We start from the raw sequence: 20,531 nt of genomic DNA on the forward strand, positions 1-20,531 counted from the left end.
CCAGATACAAAGAGGCATTTCTGAGGAAATCAAGGGCATTTTCACATATAGGGACCAGGTGGCACAGGAGATATTGTTGATGCTGTGATCCTGGCTTTGTGCTTATGTCAGAAAGTGTTGCTATATTTTAGAATTTCAGACTGAACTTTGTGGGGGTAAAATAACAAGTTGTCCAGGATTTGCTTTAAAATACCTCAGGGGTAGAAGGGGATGGATGAAGCAAGAGCGGCAAAGTCTTCAAAATTCTAAACTCTGGGTAAGAAGAGTTCATTGTAGTTTTTATCTGCCTTTGCGTTGGAAATTTTTTTGTAATGATAAAAAAGAACTAGAAGTGAGCCCCGCTGCTGAAAATGTAGTTTGTAAACAAGTAGCATTGGCATCACCTGGGTGTAGAGATGCCAGATTTAGCAAATGAAAATAAAGGCTTGTCTAGTAGAATTTGAATTTCGGATAAACAGCAAAGACTTTTTTAGAAGTATGTTCCACATAATATTTTACTTATGCTATAAAGCTATTTGTGAAAATAGCTTGGCAGGTTCTTATAAAACTGCACACGTAACTACTTTATGATCCAGCGATGGCACTCCTCGTCAGTTATCCCAGAAAAATGGAATTTACTTATGTTCACACAGACATCTGTACACAAATGTTTACAGCAGCTTCGTTCCTAACAGCCCCAAACTGGAAACAGTCCAGATGGCCTTCAACAGCAAATGGTTTGACAAACTGTGTGCACCCACACCACAGACTATGACTCAGCAATAAAAAAGAATGAGCAACTAACTGGTACACCCAACAATCTAAATGGATCTCCAGAGAATTGTACTGAGTGAAAAAAGTTAAGCCCAAAAGACTACATTCTGTACAGTTCCATTTGTATGACATTCTTAAAATGGCAGAAGTATAGAGATGGAGAGCAGATTAGCGGTAGTCAGGCGTGAAGGAGAAGGTAGGGGTGGAGGGAAGTGGCTGTGGCTATAAAAGGGCAACATGGGAGATCTTTGTGATGATAGCAACATTCAGGTCACCAAATCAGAATCTGTGTTGGACACTCAGGTGTGAACTCTGATTAGTGGCTTCCGGCTCTGACTGCCTGGATTCCTAGGTAGCAATGAACATGTGTCCTCCAGCTATTTATGCTGTTTCAAAAAGTCCAAAGGGAATCACAGAGTACCCAGGATCAGGTTGAGCAGGACAGACAGCTGAGTTTCAACCTTCCAGGGGTTTCCCAGTAGACTCAGAGTAGAGCCAGGCTCCCGCCCTGGCCTACAAAGCCATCACAGTCCTGGCCCTGCTCCTCTCCCTGACCTCACCTCTGACCACGCTTGCCTATGTGACAATGCACCCGCTTGTTTCTCAAACACACCAAACCCATTCCACCTCAGGGCCTTTGTATTTGCTATCCAGTCTGCCTGAACACTCTGCCTCTAGAACTTTGAGTGGCTCTCTGTGCAAATGTTGCCTCCCCAGAAAGGCCTCCTCTAATCAATCTATCTAAACTAGGTCCCCTCTTCGCACCCAGGTCACACCCCATCACATCAAACCAATTTATTTTCTTACTCTCAGTCATTAGTACCTATTTATACTGAGTAGTTCATGCTAGCTAGAAATGGAGAGTTCTGAGAGTCTAAGTAATAAAGAGCAGGAAAACACATTAATTAATTCATTAAAAATATAGTTTGTTTGGTGGACAGAATCTTTCAAAAGCACCCAGAGCTCAGGAGAAGCAAGTAGCTGAACAGGCCATCTCTAGGGGTCTTTCCAGCTCTGACCTTCAAGTCTTTCCTTACATCCCATTTTACACTTGTCCCTCCTCAGCTTGAAAAATGTCATCTCTTTCTAGAATACAGTTTACACTTTTCACCCTGGCGTTCAAGGCCCTTCTCACCTGGCCCCAGTCCACTTCCCAGGATATTTCCCTTCCTGCCCTTCACAGACTGTTCATTTGTTCTGGCCAGACTGCTCTCTGCACTGTTCCATGAACACTCCACGCACAGTCTCAACTCCATGTCTTGGCTTGTGCCCTTCCCTTTAACAAGCATGCCTCTCTATTTATTTGGATGAACAATCACTGGGTAATTTGTTCAATCAGTGAAAATGTATGAGCACCATCTTTGTGGCCACAAGGTGGTATATGGGTAAACAAAGTACTGGTTCTTTTTCTCACTATTCCAAGTACATGAGGAGGTGCTACCAAAAGAACACAAATGACTCTAATTCAAAGAACTCAAGGCACAGTATCCCAAGACAGGAATGGTCTGTGGCATATGTCATAAAAAGGAGAATGCTGTGGACATCTGGGGAACGGATGAAAAGTGGCTATTCATGAACATGGTACATATTTCCTTTTACTAGGTCACCTTCAACATTAGCCTTTAAATGATGCACTGTAATTTTCTTCTTTTCAGTTTCACTTATTTATTCCTAGGTATTCACTTTTCTTTTATTTTACTGCAAATGCTTACATTTTCCAAGCATTCTTGGTAGGTAAAATTGTGATTCATTTTTGTATTCTGATTTTTTTTATCCAGCTACCTTCCAAACATTCTTATTATTTTTCTAATAATTTGACTATATGTTCTTTTGGGTTTCTATGTAGACAATCACATCTGCAAATAATGTAGTTTTACTTCTTCCTTTTCAATCCTTATACCTTTAACTTATTTTCTTAGTCGTACTATGCAGGCCAGGAACTTTTATCTTATCGCTGATCTTAAAGGGTTGTTTCTAACATTCCCTCTTTATAAATGATGTTTGCATCATATTAACAAATAGATCAAATATCACCAACATCTCCAGTTATGGGACAAGCTGATATCATGTGTCACATGATGTAATGAACTGAGGATACACATCACCTGTTTAATACTCTTGCCAAAAATGTATGACATGAATCTAATCATGAGGAAACAATTTGACAAATCCAAATTTAGGAATGTTTACAAAACAGCTGGACTTTACTGCTTTAAAATGTCAATATCATGAAATAAAGTGGACTAAGAGATATGATAACTAAATAAAATGCATGATCTTGAGTTGGATTCTGGACCAGAAGTGAAATTTCTGTATACTCACATATGGAGAAAAAGATATAAAAAGAGATAAAAAGTATATTTGGCAGAATGTTAACAACTGGTGAATCTAGGTGAAGGATAATCACTTTATTCAACTATTTTTGCAACTTTTCTGTAGGGTTGAGATTCTTTCAATAAAAAGTTTTAAAAACTTTGTCTCTTATATGTTATATTTATATGTTCCTATAACTTCCCCTTTCCTAGTCTGCAAAGAATTTTTATCAGTAGTGGGTACTGCACTCTTAAAATGCTTTTTCTGAATTTATGGAGATGACCACATGGGTTTTCTCCCTTCATGTGCTAACATAGTGATCTATATTTATAGATTTACTAATATTAAATCACTCAGTTTCTGGAATAAATCCAGTGTGGTCAGAATATATCTTTATTCAATTCATTACTAAATTCGATTTGCTAATAATTTTGCATTCATCTTCTTGAGTGATACTGGCCTGTAATTTTTCTTTCTTGATCTATTCCTATCTGGTTTTGGAATCAAGGTTATACCGGCCTCAGAACAAGGAAGGGAGCAGCCCCTCTTTTCCTAGTCTTTGGAGGTGTTGGTAAAAGAGTAGAAGAATAATTTCCTTGAAAGTTACATAAAAATTGCCCATAAAACCACATGGACTTGGGGAGGGTATAGCTTAGTGGTAGAGTGTATACCTAGCATGCACAAGGTCCTGGGTTCAATCCCCAGCACCTTCATTAAAACAAACAAGTAAACAAACAAATGACTTCCCCTCTAGGGAAAATAAAGACAAAACCAACCAAACAAAAAACAAACCACATGGGCCAAGTGTCATTGTTTCGTGTGTTTGTGTGAAATATAATATACTAAAAAAATGCATAAAATGTAAATGTTCAGCTTAATGAATTGTTAAAAAAAAATAAATTTAACCATATAACCACCATCTCCCCAGGTCAAGATATGAACCATTACCAGCACAGTGGAGACTCCCTTCTATGCAACACTTTCCAATCATAACTCCCTCCCTCCCTCCCTTCCTCCCCCAGGGGTTAACTATTATCCTGGTTTTCTTGATAATCCCCTGCTTGCTTTTCTTTAAGATTTTTCTACTTATGCATCCCTTAAAATTTAATGTAATTTAGTCTGTTTTTAACTTTAGGTAAGTAGAACGAGACTGTAATTTATTTGGTTTCTTTCCTCGACATTGTCTTTATGATTCATCCATGTCATGGTATATGTCTATACTTTGACTTTTCATAACTGTGTATATTCAACATTATGGATATACCATAATTTATTTATTCAATTCTTGGACATTTAGGTTTTTGCAGTTTTGTGATAACATGAACAATGCTCTCATGCAGACTCTTGTGTTTGTGTTCTGACACATCTAAGCACACAGTTTTGCATAGTAAATATGTAAGAGTGGAATCTCTGAGTAACTGTCTGTGCATTTTCCTCTTTAATAGAAACTGTCACACTTCGTTCCAAAACACGTGTGCCAGTTTACCCTGCCACCAGAAGACTCTGAGAGTTTACAGTGCTCCATATCCTCATCATTACTTACTATTACTAGATTTTTACATTTTTGTCAAGCTGGTGAGTTGCAGTGGTGTCTCATTGTGGTTTACTAACAAGGTTGAGCATTTTTTCAAATGTTTAGCAACCATTTGGATTTTCTCTGCTGTGAGATAGCTGTTCAGTTTTGTCCCCCCCCCCAGTTCATTTTATACATTCAGGAAATGAGCTCTTTGTCATGTTTACTGCGCAAATATCCTTTCTCACTTCATGGCTTGCCTTTTCCTTCCGCTGTTTTCTTTAAGAGAGATTTTTATTACTCAATTTTGAAAACAGTTACAGGACTATTCAGGCTTTGTATTTCTACTTGAATTGGTATTGACAAATTATATATATATATATATATATATAGATATTAAGAATTTGTCCATATTGCCAACATTTTCAAATACATTCTCATAAAATTGCTCCTATTTTTTGAAGTTCTACTGATACTGCCTTTGTTGTTGTTGTTGCTCTTGGTGCTGTTTGTACCTTCTCTCTTTAATTTCTGACCATCTCTCCAGAGGCTTGTCTATCAGTCTTTTCTAAGAACCAACTTTAGGCTCTCTTGATCCTCTTTAATTGATCATTGATTCTCTTTCACTGATTTCTACTCTTTATTACCTCCTTCCTCAAACTTTCTTTGGGTTTACTCTGTTGTTCTTTTTCTAACTTCTTAGAGTGAATGTTGAGTCATTATTTCTCAGCCTAATGTAAGCATCTATGCTATGAACTTCCCTTGAGGCACCACCTTCTCTGTATCCTGTAAGTTTTGTGATGTATTTCACTATCATTCATTTCCAAGTATTTTTAAATTTCTATTTTGATTTCTTCTTTAATCTAGAAGTTATTTAGAAAGGTGTTTCTAAATTTCAAAATGAATAGGCATTTAACATTTATCTTTTGTTACTGATTTCTAGCTCAACTGCACTGGGATCAGAAAACCTGATCTATGAGAGTCCAATCTGTATTTACGATTTGAACTTCTAAAGCCCTTTGGGGCTCTAAGTCTGTTGTTTGTCTAAGTCTGACGCTCACTCATGGATGTTTACATGCTTGGTGTTCTCAGCTTACGAATTTCCCTGATCTTAATCTGTGGGAATCCTGTCCACATTGGGAATGCTTCTCTCTGGAGAAACTCTGTATCTGCTTCTGCGGCAAGCCAGAGGCACTCCCAAGCCCAGATCCCTCGAGCCCCTTCAGAGATTCTGCCTCAAGGCAGAGACTCAGGATCCTGAAAAGACCTGCTATCAAGTTGATCTATGTGAAACTGCCATTTGGGGTCAAAAACTGTTAAATATCAGCAATTGCATATGGCCCAACTTATTCTGTCCACCTTCATCACAGGACAAGCCTGTTCTTCCTGTTCACTTGCTGCTTACCTTTTCTACTTAGATTTTGGCTCAGGTTTTTTCCCTTTCTTGGGGAGAGGAGGTGGTTTTTCAAGACTTCCTCAACGTCTAGTTAGCCCAGCAGTGCGTTAAGAATTAAATGTTATTCAGGAGTGAAATGCTTTGCAGTGGGGTGGAGGGGAGGTCCCAGGAGTCCTAGATGACTGCTAGAAGCCAAAATCCCAGGAGAGGTATACTTTACCAATGAGGAAACTAAGACTCAAGGGAGTGAAATGACTTATTTGTGGTCACTCGTGACACGGCTGGCAACAGGCAGGGCTAGGTCTTGAACCCACATACGGGACGGAAACCAAAGCTCTCTCTACCTTCCCTCTGTCCTGCGCTGCCTCCAGAGAGCTGTTTGGACCTGGGCTTAGCAGGCTTCTTTACCTGGTGCAAAGGGATGACGAGGAAGGCCCCCCCACCAGCACACTCAGTCACGACCGCGATGAAGTGGGGGTTCACAGCGCAGAAGTGGTTGTCGTGGACGCTGCGGGTGATGGGCACGGAGTCGTAGCAGTTCTCCTTGCTGGCTGGTTTGCCAAAGACGTGGCGGAACTTGGAGCTCCGGTACTGGGGGTGCCATGACATCTGCCGGAGACAAATGGGACAGAGGAGGTGTGAGGCTCGTTGCAGGACACAGCAGGGCACGTGGAGTCTCACCTTGAGAATACGTAAGAGGGTGTGACCAGGATAACGCTCAGTTCTACGAGGATAGTAATGTGCTATAAAGGGCTCCCAGGTGAACAGGCTTTAATTGTGGCTACTTCTATGGACATAGTGAGATGATGGATAGTTACTGCTGAACTGTTTGCTTTTCATCCCTTCCAGTGTGAACATAAAAAGGCAGAAAAACCACAGAGAGAACTCACCCTATTCTCTCCCTATCCAGCACCTCACCCAACAGCCCAGCCACCCTGCCCCACTCAGCCTAGTTAAGTGGGTAACAATATGTCTTCTGGAACCAGTCTCCCTGGGCTCGAGTTCCAGCTCTGCCTCTTGCTAGCTGGATGGCCAAATGACTTAACTTCTGAAGCCTCAAGTTTCCTTATCTGTAAAATGGGGACAAAGAAACTATCTGTCTCATAGACTTGTTGTAAGGATTAAATTAGATGATACATTAAGATCTCTCACTCAACAGCAATAATTACAACCACTATTATCATCCAGGCATCTTGACCTTCCCTTGTTCTTCATCCAGCCTTGTATTTGTTCACTCAGTATTTACTAAGCACCACCATGTGACTAAGTCCTATGCCAGGCACTGGGGGTTTGGAGAGAACAAGGCTAAGCCCAGCCTTACAGGGGCCAAGAGTCCTATGAGTGAGGCCACCAGTGAGTCTGGGCCACTGGGACCCAGTGTACCATAGGTAATAATGGAGGTTTGTACATGGCAGTCAGGGAGGGCTTCCCAGAGGAAGTGACATGTAAGCTGTGAGTTGAAGGATGAGTAGGAGCTGGCCATGGAAGCTGGACAAGGGTGAGCTGGAGGGAAGGTGTCTGGGCAGATGGAACAGCTTGAGCAAAGGCCCTAAGATAGAAGCCAACATGAAATGTTTGGGGAACTACATGTGGATTGGTAAGATTAGCAAGGAGATGCTAAAAAGAAAAAAAAAATTCACACATATAACATGTAGACTGGATGGTTTGAATGAAGAGAATACAAGCTGGAGGGGTGAGCAGGGCTAGATCATGAATGGCTTGTAAGAGGGTCTGGGACTCATTGCCAAACACATGACACCATGTGGCCTCCTCTCTCCCCACTGCTGCTCCATTCAAACTCCTGCCCCTCAGTCTCACTGACCCACTGGGCCCTCCTATCCATGTTCCCTGTGCAGCCAGAGGGATTGTTCTGGACACTGAGCCTGACTGTATTCCTCCCACCAAGGCCCCCACCTTAGACCACCCTTTGATGCACCCCATTCACTGATGTCCTACAGGATCAAGGCCAGACTCGGTTTGGGTCCCACCCCATATTCCAAGATTTACTTTTTCTTGCTCATCTTCTAAATGATAACTTCCAGACAAAGACCACCACCCAGCTTCCCTTGCACCTGCTCCTGCATTTGCAGTCCTCTGGGCCCTCACCCTTGCCTTTCCCTCTGCTTAGCTTGCTCTTTCCAGCCCCCTATTGCCCATACCCATCTCTACAAGTCCAAATCCTCCCCTTCCCCAGCTCCCAGGCGCCCTCCTCCAGCGCTGACCTGGAGTAGCGGATCTCTTGCTCTCCTCTGTCTCTCCTCCTTGACTTTTGGTCCTTGACACTGTCTTTCCTGATTTGCAGTTTGGTGTCAGGTCTCCTCTACCAGATTGCACATATGTCAGAGAAAGGCCTGGGGCTACCCCAGGAATGCCTGGCACAGTGCTTTGCCTACGCCAGGCCCCCAGGCATTTCCCAGGGGAAGGCAAGTTTGGCCGGGCATCCATGAGGTCAGGACAAAGAAGGCACTGACCCAGCCTGCTTGGCGGCCTGAGGCTCTTCTCTGGGCTCAGTTCAAAGGCACAAGATTAGGCTGCTGACCTTGGGAGATCATGGAGAGCAGGGGCCCGATCCTTGAGCCAAGCCCTTTATACCCTACCAGGTGGCCCATCAGCCTTGTCGGGGCGGGTCTATCCTGTGAAGCTCAGGTATTTCAACTTGCCTTTTAGGACCTTTGCCCAAAACGCTGGCTGTATTTGCCAGAGCTACAGGAGGCAGCACAGAACGCAGGGACTGACTGCCTAATTAATGCCCATCTGATCCCAGAAAGGATGTAGGAAGCCTTACAGAAATAGACAGAACACACACACACACACACACACACACAAATGCCATGGTGAGGAAATGGGGACAGAGGGAAAATGCGAGAACCAAGAGATCACCTGAAATGTGGGGGGAGTCAACTACAAACGTGTGCTGCCAGACCCTGCACACAGAGGAAGTGGACCTCAGGGGGCGAAATTTGAGTCTGAGCTTCCTAGTGGTCAATTCGACAAAGGAAACAGAATCAGAAAGGGATTTACTCAGTGTCTGTAAGATAAACGCCACCACTTGCTAAGGAGCAGCTTGGCTTTGCTCTGCTCTGTGTCCTGAGAGAAATGGGTCCTAAAGATCATCTTAGGAAGGAAGATCAAGGGATAATGATCTCCCCAGTGTCTTGGCAATTAGGTGGCAGCTGATGAGTTGCCTGGAGCCTGCGTGGGTGGTGGCAAAGTAGGGGGCAAGTCAGCAGGCTCAGGTCCTGGGACCCTACTCCTGCCTTGTCTTGAGCGGTGGGGGATGAACTGGGGCGGAGGGTGCCGATGGTGGTGGTGGGGGACCTGTGTGTGGCCTACTGTGATGCTCACCAGATATTCCACTGCTCCCATCCTGTCTCAGCCTCCTTGCAGTTAGACAGCCACTATTAGGCCTAGCCAGTGAATCATGGGCAAAAGCGACCAGTGTCACTTCCAGGCTGAAGCATGTAAGACCTGCCTGTGACCCTCTGGAATTCTTGTCCTTGGCTGGAAGGATGAGGTCACATGTTCCAGATGGTGCAGCTTCCATCATCCTGGGTCCCCAAGGACTATGTGAACAAAGCACCTCCCCACAACTGACTCATGTTGGACAAATAGTGTGACTGGGAAATAAACTTATAGAGTGAACCACTGAGAAGTAGCAGGGTTATTTGTCACAGAGAATAGTCTATCTGTCCTGACCAACACACTATCCCATGCAGGTCCAATTAATGGTAAACAGGTAATGGCTGCCTGTGCTTGGTGTGGGCAGGGCCCAGGAGGCTACAGGGAAGAGGTGGGCGAGCAGGCAGGACCCAGATCCTCTCAGGAGCCAAGTGAAATGACCTGGACTCTGAGGGCAAAGGGGAGCTATAGTAGGGGTTACAGCATGGGAAGGTGAGGACCAGTGTTCACTATTAGGTGATTCCTCTGATGGTTAGAGAAAGAAAGGGTGGAACAGATGAGAGTGATGGTCACCTGGGCTGAAGGAGGGCAGAGGGGATGGAGAGGGAGGGACGGGTTCGTGAAAAACCAGAGAGGGGGATAAACCGGCCGTGGTGCTGTGCCCACGGTGGGCTGTGGGGCACTGGGGCCAGTCATCGCTGCTGAGATCAACATGACATGACCAGCATCAGCAGTCCTGGCCCCTCCAGCCACTCCCAACGCTCTCCCTTCACAGCCTGGGGACGGCTCTGGGTCCAGGTTCAGGTTCGGGGCTGTCAGAGGCCTGGGCAATGCCTCTCTTTGAGCTCACAGCTACATCCATGGCAATAGCAGCCCACAGTTTGGGGTGCTCGCTAGGCACCAGGCACATTTCAAGTGCTTCCCCTGTATGAATTTAACAGTAGGTGCTACCTTGCTCCCCGTTACGGATGTAGGAGTTGAGGCAGAAGAGCGAAGCAACCTTCCCAATGTCACACAGCGAGGAGGCGGTGGAGCTGGGAGCTGAACCGAGCTGTCTCCGGAGCCCTCAGCTCCAGACAACGAGCATGACGACGGAGCTCCGCTCATTACACTCCGAATCCCACCTCGGCTCCCAAAAGGAGGTATCATGATCATCATCCACCCACTTCACAGAAAAGGAACCCAAGTGGACACCCTCTGGAAAGGGGGCTGTTGGCCTCCACTGACGAAGCCGGCCAGCCTGGGAGCAGCGTAAACATCACTCAGCCCTGAACTCTGTGCCAAACTCCTCTCTCCCACCCCACCCCACCTGGCCCCAGCACCTAATCCCCACTGCCAAGTTTCTTCTAGGACTGTTCTCATGAGGGAAACTTACAGAAGTGTGGGTGGCACCAGGCCAGGCAGGCCGTCTTTCCCTCAAGTATAGGCGTGTGCATGTACATATGCAGGGTCTGGGGGAGTTTGTGCAAATTCGTGTGCACTGTGTGTGCAAGTCTGTGCATGAGCACGGGACTGATCAGGGCGTTCACATGTGCTCATGTGCTCCTGTGAGTGTGCAGCACCCATGTATCGGGGTGTTTGTGTCTGTGCATGTACTGCACACACAGCAGGTGCGCATCAGTGCATATGTGAGTTTAAGGGCTCAGCAATTCAGAGAGCAGTTTTACCTTCCCCACAAGCAGGCACTTGCCTGAAAATGCAGACCATAGTGGGCCCTCAGCACTGCGAGGCCCTCACCCAAGGGCTGGGCCAGAACAGCAATCTGGGCCAGGTTTACCCCACGCCACTTGTCCTATCCTGCCTGGTCCCATCCAGCTGGGCCTACATCAAAGCCACAGCAGCCAGACCGCTGGGGGGCACAAAGCAGGGGGTGGCACTGATTCTACTGCTATCCCAAGGGTGCTTAGCAGGCCTGACGCCATGGGATTAGGCTCTTTGCGCTGTGAATTCCCCACCCCTCAAAAAGATTTAGTGATTGCTGGGTGTAACATCCCATTGAGCTTATTTCTTAATGCCCAACAGCAGAATGGCTCACTGCCTGTCCCACCCCTTACAACTCTCCTGGGGACTGTTGTCCCCATGTGGGGCAGAGGAAGTGACATGACCAAGATCGCATTAGTAGGAGCAGAGGCGGTGGGAAGCAGAAGCCAGGACTTGGTGCAGATGCCCCTCTTCCTGCCACATGCTCCTTTCTGATGTGTGAGAGAGATGGAGACAGAGACAGAGACACAGAGACTTCCCTGCCTGGCCCCAAAGGCCTGTCTTCCCAGCCCAGCCCTGAATCATTACAGGACAAGGGTTAGCTGCAGGGTGGCTGAAACCGAATCCAAACTGGGTGTGGTACAAAGCAGTATAATAGATTATTCATTAATTGTGCTGTACCTGGCCTCAGGGAGAGAATGAAATTATCTGATTTGGTCTTTGAACGTCAAGGATGGGGAGGAGTCTGGTGCTGCTGGCCACCACTGGCCCCTTGGGAAGTGTGTGGTTCTGCATCTAATATTTGGAACCGTATTTTATTTTTTCCTAAAACCTGACCTTGTGGTCACTGAGCTGCCCCCAAGCACGCCTCATGGGACGGTCTGAACCACCACACCCATGTCAGTTAATAGAGGAATATCTGAATCACAAGTTACCCAGTTTTAAAAAATGAAAAAAGGTTACCATAAAGAGTAAAGGACTCTGAAGGTGATCTACAGAGACCAAGAATTAACACAATATTCACCTAACTACAGGTGGGTCCAATACCCTGACGCCAATCCTGGGTTGACTATCATCTGTCAGAGAGTTTATCTTGATCCTGGCCCTGACCCCAAACTTGACCAGAAAGCTCCTTTCTAATTTACCCTAAATCCTTATCAGGGCCTCTGATCCACCCCAGGAGAGGGTGAGATATCTGGTTCAAGAAGCCAAGGCCCATTTGAGGTCAAGGACTCCCTGCTGTCGACGCAGGTCTCTGCCTGACCAGCGATTTCCCGTGGAACCTTCCTTTCTCACCAGACAGAAAGGAGAAACAGGTGTCAGCTACTTCTCCCAGTGAGAATTTTACCAGTCATTTTTGTTCATCTGAGGCCAGGTCCTGGTTTAGCTGTCACTTCTTGGCACAAGGTGTCTTTATTTTTGCCCACAACAGGCCAGCAATAGGGTCTGAAGTGACAGGGTGGGACCTAGGGAATCAGGGCCTCAGGGTCTCATCTCACAGGCTCAGTTTTCTTCCCTACTTCAGAACAGGAAGAGGCCGTGTCGCGCTGCAGAGAAGTAGGGTGACCAACTGTTCTGGTTTGCCCAGGACAGGGTGTGGGGGCAGGTATTTCTGGGATGCAGGACTTTAAGTGGTAAAATCAGGAAAGTCTCAGGCAAACAGGAAAAAGCTGGTCACCCTTTCACTTACTATAGAGGCCTTCAGAAAACTTTTATCTGATTTACGTGCAAGGATTCTATAGTAAGTCACTAGTAGCCTTAACTCTGACAATTTGCCTGCAAGAGAGAAGGCTCTAGAACTGACTTCTTAAAGAGCCCAATATCCTGAACCAGAGAACAGAACACCTCGAAGCAAAAAAGTCAGGAAGGTGTATAAGGAGAGGTGAAAATGATTTAACTCAATCACCAACCTTCATCCACTACTGGCTCAGCGCTGCTTCTGTATGAGGCCCTGTGTTGGGGTCAGGGGAAGGGGAAATTCAGGGAAATGGCCAAAGGAGGAAAGGATGAGATGCCAGAACCCTGACGGGCTGCTAAAGCACAGGGCAGTGGTTTGCAGCTCAATGCACATTAGAATCACTTAGATCAGATCACCGGGTATGAGACCCAGGCACCAGCTCTGTCCAACACGGGAATCTCTAGTCGCACATGGCTTCTAAATTAATATTAAAATCAATCATAATGTAAAATTCAGCTCCTCAGTTGCACTAATAACATTTCAAATGCTCAACAGCCACATGGAGCTACCAGGTACTCAGCTAAACAGTGTAATGATAGAACATGTCTATCATGCCTGTGACTTTGGGCCAGTAACTTAGCATTTCTAATTCCTTACCACTGGGCATAATAACAAATAATAGCTAATACATTCCTCACTCTGTGTGAGGTATGTTCCAGGTACTAACTGAATCCTCACAACAGTTCGTAAGTATTATCGCCTCAATTTTGGATAGAAAAACTGGAGTACAGAGAGGTTAAGTAACCTGCCCCAAATCACACAGCGAGTTGGTGGCCAAGCTGGAATCTGAAGCCACACTGATTAGTCCCGGGTCCACACTCCTCCACGGGGTTGACTTGACAACTAAATGAGATTAACCACATAACACACAGAGCGACGCTGGGGGCATATTTAGTCTTCAACAAATGTTCACTGTGAAGACTGTTGTAGCCCCAGTGTTTACAGGACACTGAGATTTGATTTAACACACGACAGGTACGTGCTGAGGGCCCAACATCTGAGTAAAAGTTCCAAACCAGAAAGTGCAAAGCAGCCCACCAGGTGCGCAGAGATTTCCCCCCTGGTGATCACCACGTTGATGGAGGGAAAAGACATGTGAAATGCTAACTAACAGTCTCTGCGGATCCAGAAGAACCCACAGAGGTGGAGTGTGTATTTGAGTGTCTCCTGCGGGGCTCTCCTGAAGCAGGACTCTGTGGGGTCCTCCTGGTACAAAAGCCTTTCCATGTTCTGAGTTTCTTGTTTGTAGAAAAAAGGATTCTGCTTTCTAGCCCTGAGTTCTAAAGGGCAGATTCAGTTACTCATCAGAGACGCCAGGGACTGCAGAAACAAAGGAAAAACAGGCAAACAATAGTGAAGCAGAGTCCCGGTTCATCCTCAAAGGATATACATAACAATATATGTTTGAGTTCTTCTACAGGAACTAAGGCTCCCTACGCAGGTGGAGGATGGTAACTTCCAGCTGAGCACAGGATTCCTGGAGCACCAGCAATCAGAAGAAAGTCACATACCCTGCAGCCCTCCGCCCAAAGTTTGCCTGTAAAATCCTCTTCCCTGAAAACCATGGGGGAGTTCAGATTTTTTAAGCATGAGTTCTGCCCTCCTGGCCTATCTTTCTTGCTTGACCCTTGTAATTAAACCTTTCTCTGCTCCAAATTTTGACGTTTCCGTTTGTTTGGCTTTACTGTGCATCAGGCACACGAACTTGGGTTTGACAGCAGAGGCCAGCAGCCTAGCTCAGCCCAGTGCTGAGGAGCCTGGGGGTCTTGGTGGGGGCAGGGCGGAGGCTGGAAGGGCAGAGGAAGCCCTTTGGTTCTCTGGGACATCAGTACAGCCCAGGCGGGAAAGCAGAATGCTGATGCCCGGGGAATCCCCTCCCCCAAACTGCCCCCGGCAGGCCTCAACGCCCAGGCCCTATCAACAGTGGAGGCAGAGGCACCACGCAGCCAGCAGGTAAAAACAGTCCTGTTTCCAGGTTCTCTGCCTCGAGTACCCTCCCACCTCTGCCTTTATCACTCCTCCTCCAGCTCCCTGGTCCTTCTGGTCCAGCACAGGTGCCACCCGGCAGGCCCACAGGAAATACAGATTGAGTCAGAAAGCGAGCCAAGATAATGCCTCTTTCCTGCTGATGCGATTAAGTCTGTGGGAGTGCCTCTTCCCAACATCTGACACTGCCCAGAGCCAGGTAGGTCCCTGGGTCCCGAGGAGGAGCAGGGCATCTCCTGAGATGGTCTGATCTCCCCTGCCCCACGGAGCACCTGCTCTTGACCCCTCCCTCAAGCTGTGTGCGGCCTGGGCTGCCTTTTCTCGCAGTGACTCCATTTCTCCTCCACCACAGCCCAGGCCTCCTATCCTGCCCCCACCCTGACTCTGTTATTTCCCTGAAGACAGCCCCCTCCTGTCCCCTCTGTCTTCAGGATAAAGTCCTCTTCTAGACTTGGGTTTTGAGGCCCCTGTACATTCCCTGATGGACGGCCTTCCCCTCACATCTACAGACCTGCCTTTGGGCCATTCTGGTTTATCTACTCTCCCTTCAAAGCGTCGGCTTTCCCAGACACCCCATCTTTGCTTACACCCCTTCTCCCTGCCTAAAGCCAAGTCAGCCCAGATAAGTCTGAGGCTCCTCAGATGCCCCTTTCTCGCACTGCACCGTCCTGGGCCCAGCTCAAACAGAACCGTCTTCGGGGCCTCCCCAGATCACAGCCTGAGCAGTCTTTGTAGCCTGTGAGGTCCCCCATCCTGATACTCACGGAGGCGAAAGAGGGGCACCTGGTTCAAAGCCCGCATTTGTCTCTGGGCCCCGGCATCCTCATCTGTAAAAGAGTACCCGACATCTACCTCATGGGGCCTTGCCAAGGGCTAAATGAGGCAGCAGATGTGAACTGCCTTGCGTGTGTCTGGTACCACGCAGGAGCTCGGCTGATGGATGCTCCCTTCCTTTCCTCCTGTCCTGCTCCCTGTATTTCTTCCTTCTTTCCTCCGTCTGTCCATCCATTCATCCTTGGGGCTGTTGACCCCAAATGGCCCTCCGCCTTCTGCACTGCCCACCCACAGGCCAGACCCCACAGGCAGGCACCCAGGGGGAGTCTGACCTGGCTTCTGGACTGAGCTTTCACTCACTCCATCAGCCTCTCCTGAACACCCGCTCTGGGTACTAGGAACTGGGAACTGGGCATGTCACTTCATAGTAGGCTTGCTGGTCAGGTGGAGGAGTCCTAATTCTGATGCCAGTTTGCTCCGTGACCTTGGGCAAATCTTGTCCTATCTCAGGGTTTGTTTGTCCACCCATAAAACAGCAACGCCTCTGCCCTGCCCACCTGTTAGGACAACCTGCTGAGGGCTCTGCAGCCCACCTGTTCCAGGCCCCGGGGCCCGAGAGGACGCTGGGACTGCCCAGCTGGCGGCCGCCCCAGTCCTCAGAGGGCTGGTCCTTTCCTACCTCGACCCTCGGGAGACACAGAACAGGGCTTCTTCCTGTTTATTCCTCAGAACCAGGCCCTGACCAAAATTCCACACAGATTTATTGCCCCACAATTTCCTTATCTGGGAGTTTCGAGAGACAAGGGTCACTGGAGACTTTTTAAAGATGCCTCCTGGAGGTGGAAAACCTGGGGGCTCCACTTCCTGGTTACCGTCTGTTCCCTGGCAGAGCTTCTGGATCTGCTTTTGGACAGAGAGGGACACTGAGGCCCAGGAAGGGATGGTGCTTTGCTCATGGCCCCACAGTGAAGCCCTGTGGCCCCGTCCTGGGACAGACACCTGGCCAGGGGAGCTGCATTCTGTCATCAGCGGACCCACAAATCAGCTCTCACCCTGCCCAGCTGCAGGGGCCTTGGGCCCCGAATGAGTCCAGCCAGCATCACTGGGACCCTCTCTTAGCCTGGCCTGTGCTGGGTGCTGTGGGGGCAGGGGTGACCCTGACTCCCAGGAGCCCTGGCTGATGGTAAAAGCCAGCAAGCTCAATTCAGGGCAGCAGGGAGCCTGAAACTGGGGGAGTCAGTGAGGGCCACCAGGAGGCTATGTTTGAGCTAAACTTCGAGGCTGAGTGGACGAACCCAGCACCGAGGTGGAAGGCTCTGCGCTGAGCCACACCCGGAGCCCTGCGGCGCAGGCAGCGAGGGGCATGCGGCGTTGGGTGGGTAGGCGAAGGCACATCCAGGGAACAGAAGGGTCCAGATCAACTGGGGTCTGAGCTAATGCTGGGGAGCAGTCAGGGCTGCGGCTGGAAGGGTGGCCTGGCGAGGCTCTGAAGGCCTGCTGAGGAGCTGGTACTTGAGACCACGAAGGGAGGCGGCAAAGTCTGTAGCCCAGGTGTGAGCTGTCAGGGCTGAAGCGGCTGTAGCCCCTGTCATTAGCGAGGGGAAGTATTCTCTCTCCTCAGCTCTGGGCTGTTCTAGGGAAAAAATAAGTGTGTTTCGTTTCATGCCCAGCTCCAGTCTGCGGGAGCGGCTGGAGCACGGTGAGAGCGGCGAGGGTACTCTGAGGCCTGTCAGGACGAGGGAAGAGCTGGCGTGCTGCTGACCAGGAGTCCGGGCCTGCCCTGTCTCCACTGGAGAGAAACACTGAGCTGGGAAGCCCATTCCTGGGCTGCTTCTCAGCAGCTGGGTTTTAAATCAGGAAGCAGCGTCCCTTTATCATTCAACCCATTTCTGTGGGAGGAGTTCCCAGGCATGACTTAGGGCTGCCTGCTCCTGCCTGGGACTGGGCAGCCGACAACGCACGTTCCAGCCCAGCTGCACACGCAGGAGGGTGATGGGAAGCCCCTACCTGCTTCTCCCCAACCCGCTCATCAACATGGAATTAAATGCCACTGTGCAGCCTTAATCAATTCCCTGGGTGGTGTCTGCAACAGACGCTGAGGATGGTGGGCCTTCTCTCCATTTCCAGCCTCCCTGGGCTCTGCCCACATCTGTTCAGGCTAGGCCTGTGGACCAGGGAGGACAGGAGGCCCAAGGGAGTACAAAGAGTACAGGCAGCACCCCAGGCTGAAGAGGCACTTCCACCCCAAGACTGACTCTTTGCTCAGATGGGTGACAGTATCTCATTTACATTTTGCAAGAAGCTCTCCAACAGTGGGTCTCAAACGTGAGAGCACATCAGGGTCACCTGGAAGGCTGACTGACACCCAGATTGCTGGGTCCATCCTAGAGTTTCTGATTCAGCAGGTCTGGGATGGATGCTGAGATCTCTGCATTTCTAGCAAGTTCCCAGGTGGTGCTGATACAGCTGCTCCAGGAACCCCTCTTTGGGAACCACTGCTCCACAGCCCTGCTCCATGATTTACAAAGTCCTTCCCACTCACCGTTGAATTCACGCCTCACAGCCACCTTGGGTGGGGACAATTATCCTCACTTCATGGATGCAGCAAGCTGCACTCAGCTCAGAGTGATGGAGGCACATTCCTGAGGTTACACAACACGTAGGAACCTGACTCCAAAGGCTCCATGAGCACAGGGCACCTTCCTAACTTGGGCCACATGGGGCTGTGTTTCTGGGCTTCCTCTCTCCAATATTATCCTAAATACATACATGTGGGTTCAGGCCAGCACTCAAGAGCTGGGCAGGTGTTTCCACGACAGTTTCACTGTCTGAACAGCAGGCATCAAGGGCAGGTGGTCAAGACATAGGCAGGCTTCAGAGTCAGAGACCCTCCCTACATCTTGGTACCACACAGCACCCACCTCTCCCCGGGTTACTATGAGACGGGGCAAGAGGCTGGACAGAGCCTCTGAGCTGGCACACAGCGAGTGCTCCACAAGCCAGTGTGCCCATACAAGAGCCAGGGAGGGATGCGGGGAAAGGTACTAACCCTCTCTGTGCCTCAGTCTCCTCAGCTGTAAAAGAGGATCATTAACAGAATCTGCTTTATAGGGGAGTCATAAGGATTCCATACGTTTATCCCTTTAAATTGCCTTAGAGCAGTGCCTGGCATGCGAAAAGCTGTGTGTGAGCCTCCTATGCACGGTCCCTTTGCTAAGCATGATATTTTAGCATTGACTGCACACTCTTCATCCATACATGTAAACAAACCATTAAACAATAGACTAGGCTACTGTGATGTCAAAATTTAAAAATCATAGTGGTAGTGATTGCACAACAGTGTGAATCTACTGCATGTCTCAGAACGGTATACTTAAAATGGTTAAAATGGTAAATTTTATGTTATGTATATTATACCACAATTAAAAAATAAAGGAAAAAGGAACAGCAGCACGGAGCTAGATCAGCACCCAGCTCTCTGCACGCCTTCGCTGGGCTCTGCCTCTGCTTTCACGGTGGTTTCACCAGGGAGTTCCTGTTCCTTTAACCCTTCCTGACTCCTGGCCTTAGAGTCGACTTCAGGGGATGAGGGGCAGTTGGTTCCCCAACTGCTCACCCTTTCTTTCACTCCTGGCTCATCAGGGCTTCTCTGCCTAGGCTTCCAGTAGGAGGGGCCCCTCGGGGTGAGGATCCTCACCCCTCCCCCAGGCACCTTCAGGATGGCCTCGAAAACATTCTCCTGGGCAGAGGGAAGCTCTTTCCTTTAACTTCCTTCTAGCTCGCTGGCCCTCTGTGGAGCTGACTCCACTCATTTTGGTGAAGGAAGGGACCGCTTGAGGGAGCAGTGCCCTCAATAACCAGCACGTACTCCCACCAGGCTTCAGCTGGGAGCTCTGCTCTGTAGTGGGAAGGTGCACAGATATTCTGAGACCAGGGGCCCGGCTCCAGTCTGCTCTGCCCTCATTTGCTGTGTGACCCTGCTCAAGGGTCCCTCTCTGGGCCCCAGTGCCCCATCCATAAAATGGGAATGTGCATCCCTGCCTAAAACCCTCCTGGAGAACGGAGGCAAAGGCACTTTGTTTCTTTATTACATGGCATGACCACGTCAAGAGGCAGCACAGCAGTGGACAGACGTGGTTTGGAGCCCGCTTGCCCAGCTCAAACATCGGCCCCAACTCACACCAGCCGGAAGGCCTTGGACAGGTTAGTCAACCTCTCTAGGCCTCAGGTTTTCTCATCTATAAAATGGGATGGTAATATTAAATGAGTTCACATCTGACAAGCACTTAGAACACTGCCTGGCACATGGTAAATGCAAAAGAAATTAAAAATAAGTAATAATGGCAACAATGTGGATGGACCGAGAGAGTATTAGGCTGAGTGAAATAAGTCAGACAGAGAAAGACAAATACTGTATGATATCACTTTTATGTGCAATCTAAAAAAATAAAATAAATGAGTGTATATAGCAAAACAGAAACAGACAGACATAGAGAAGAAACTAGTGGTTATCAGTGGGGAGAGGGAAGGGGCAAGATAGAGGTATGAGATTAAGAGGTACAAACTACTATGTATAAATAGCTAAGTAACAGGGTATATCGTACAGCACAGGGAACTATAGACATTATTTTGTAATAACTTTAAATGGAGTATAATCTATAAAAATACGAAATCATTATGTTGTGCACCTGAAACTAATAAAATGTTGTAAATCTATACTTCAATTGAAAAAATAAATTAAAAAAACTAATAATGGTAATTTCTATCGACTATTCACTATGAGGGGGCACAGTTTTAAACTACTTACCTGTATTAATGGATTGAAATGAACATTTAGCAGAAATGAATACGGACTTTGAACAGGGTTTACAGATTAAACCAGAAGCACAAAGTGCCCATGTTCCTTTTCTCTTCAACCAGCGACACCTAAAGATCTACAGTTTTGAGGGTGGGAGAGA

General features: G+C 47.9%; 1 protein-coding gene across 6 annotated transcripts in view; it reads right to left on the bottom strand.

Moving 5' to 3' along the window:
- Nucleotides 1–20,531, bottom strand: part of CORO2A (coronin 2A) — a 52,218-nt gene that overhangs the window by 18,414 nt on the left and 13,273 nt on the right. For all 6 annotated transcript variants that reach the window (XM_006204061.4, XM_072959799.1, XM_072959798.1 and 3 more), the window contains one exon: nt 6,384–6,584. In XM_006204061.4, coding sequence (XP_006204123.1) covers nt 6,384–6,584 — 201 coding nt within the window. The remainder of the gene's footprint in view (nt 1–6,383; nt 6,585–20,531) is intronic.

The sequence above is a fragment of the Vicugna pacos genome, chromosome 4, assembly GCF_048564905.1.
Source record: "Vicugna pacos chromosome 4, VicPac4, whole genome shotgun sequence".
NCBI classification, from domain to species: domain Eukaryota; kingdom Metazoa; phylum Chordata; class Mammalia; order Artiodactyla; family Camelidae; genus Vicugna; species Vicugna pacos.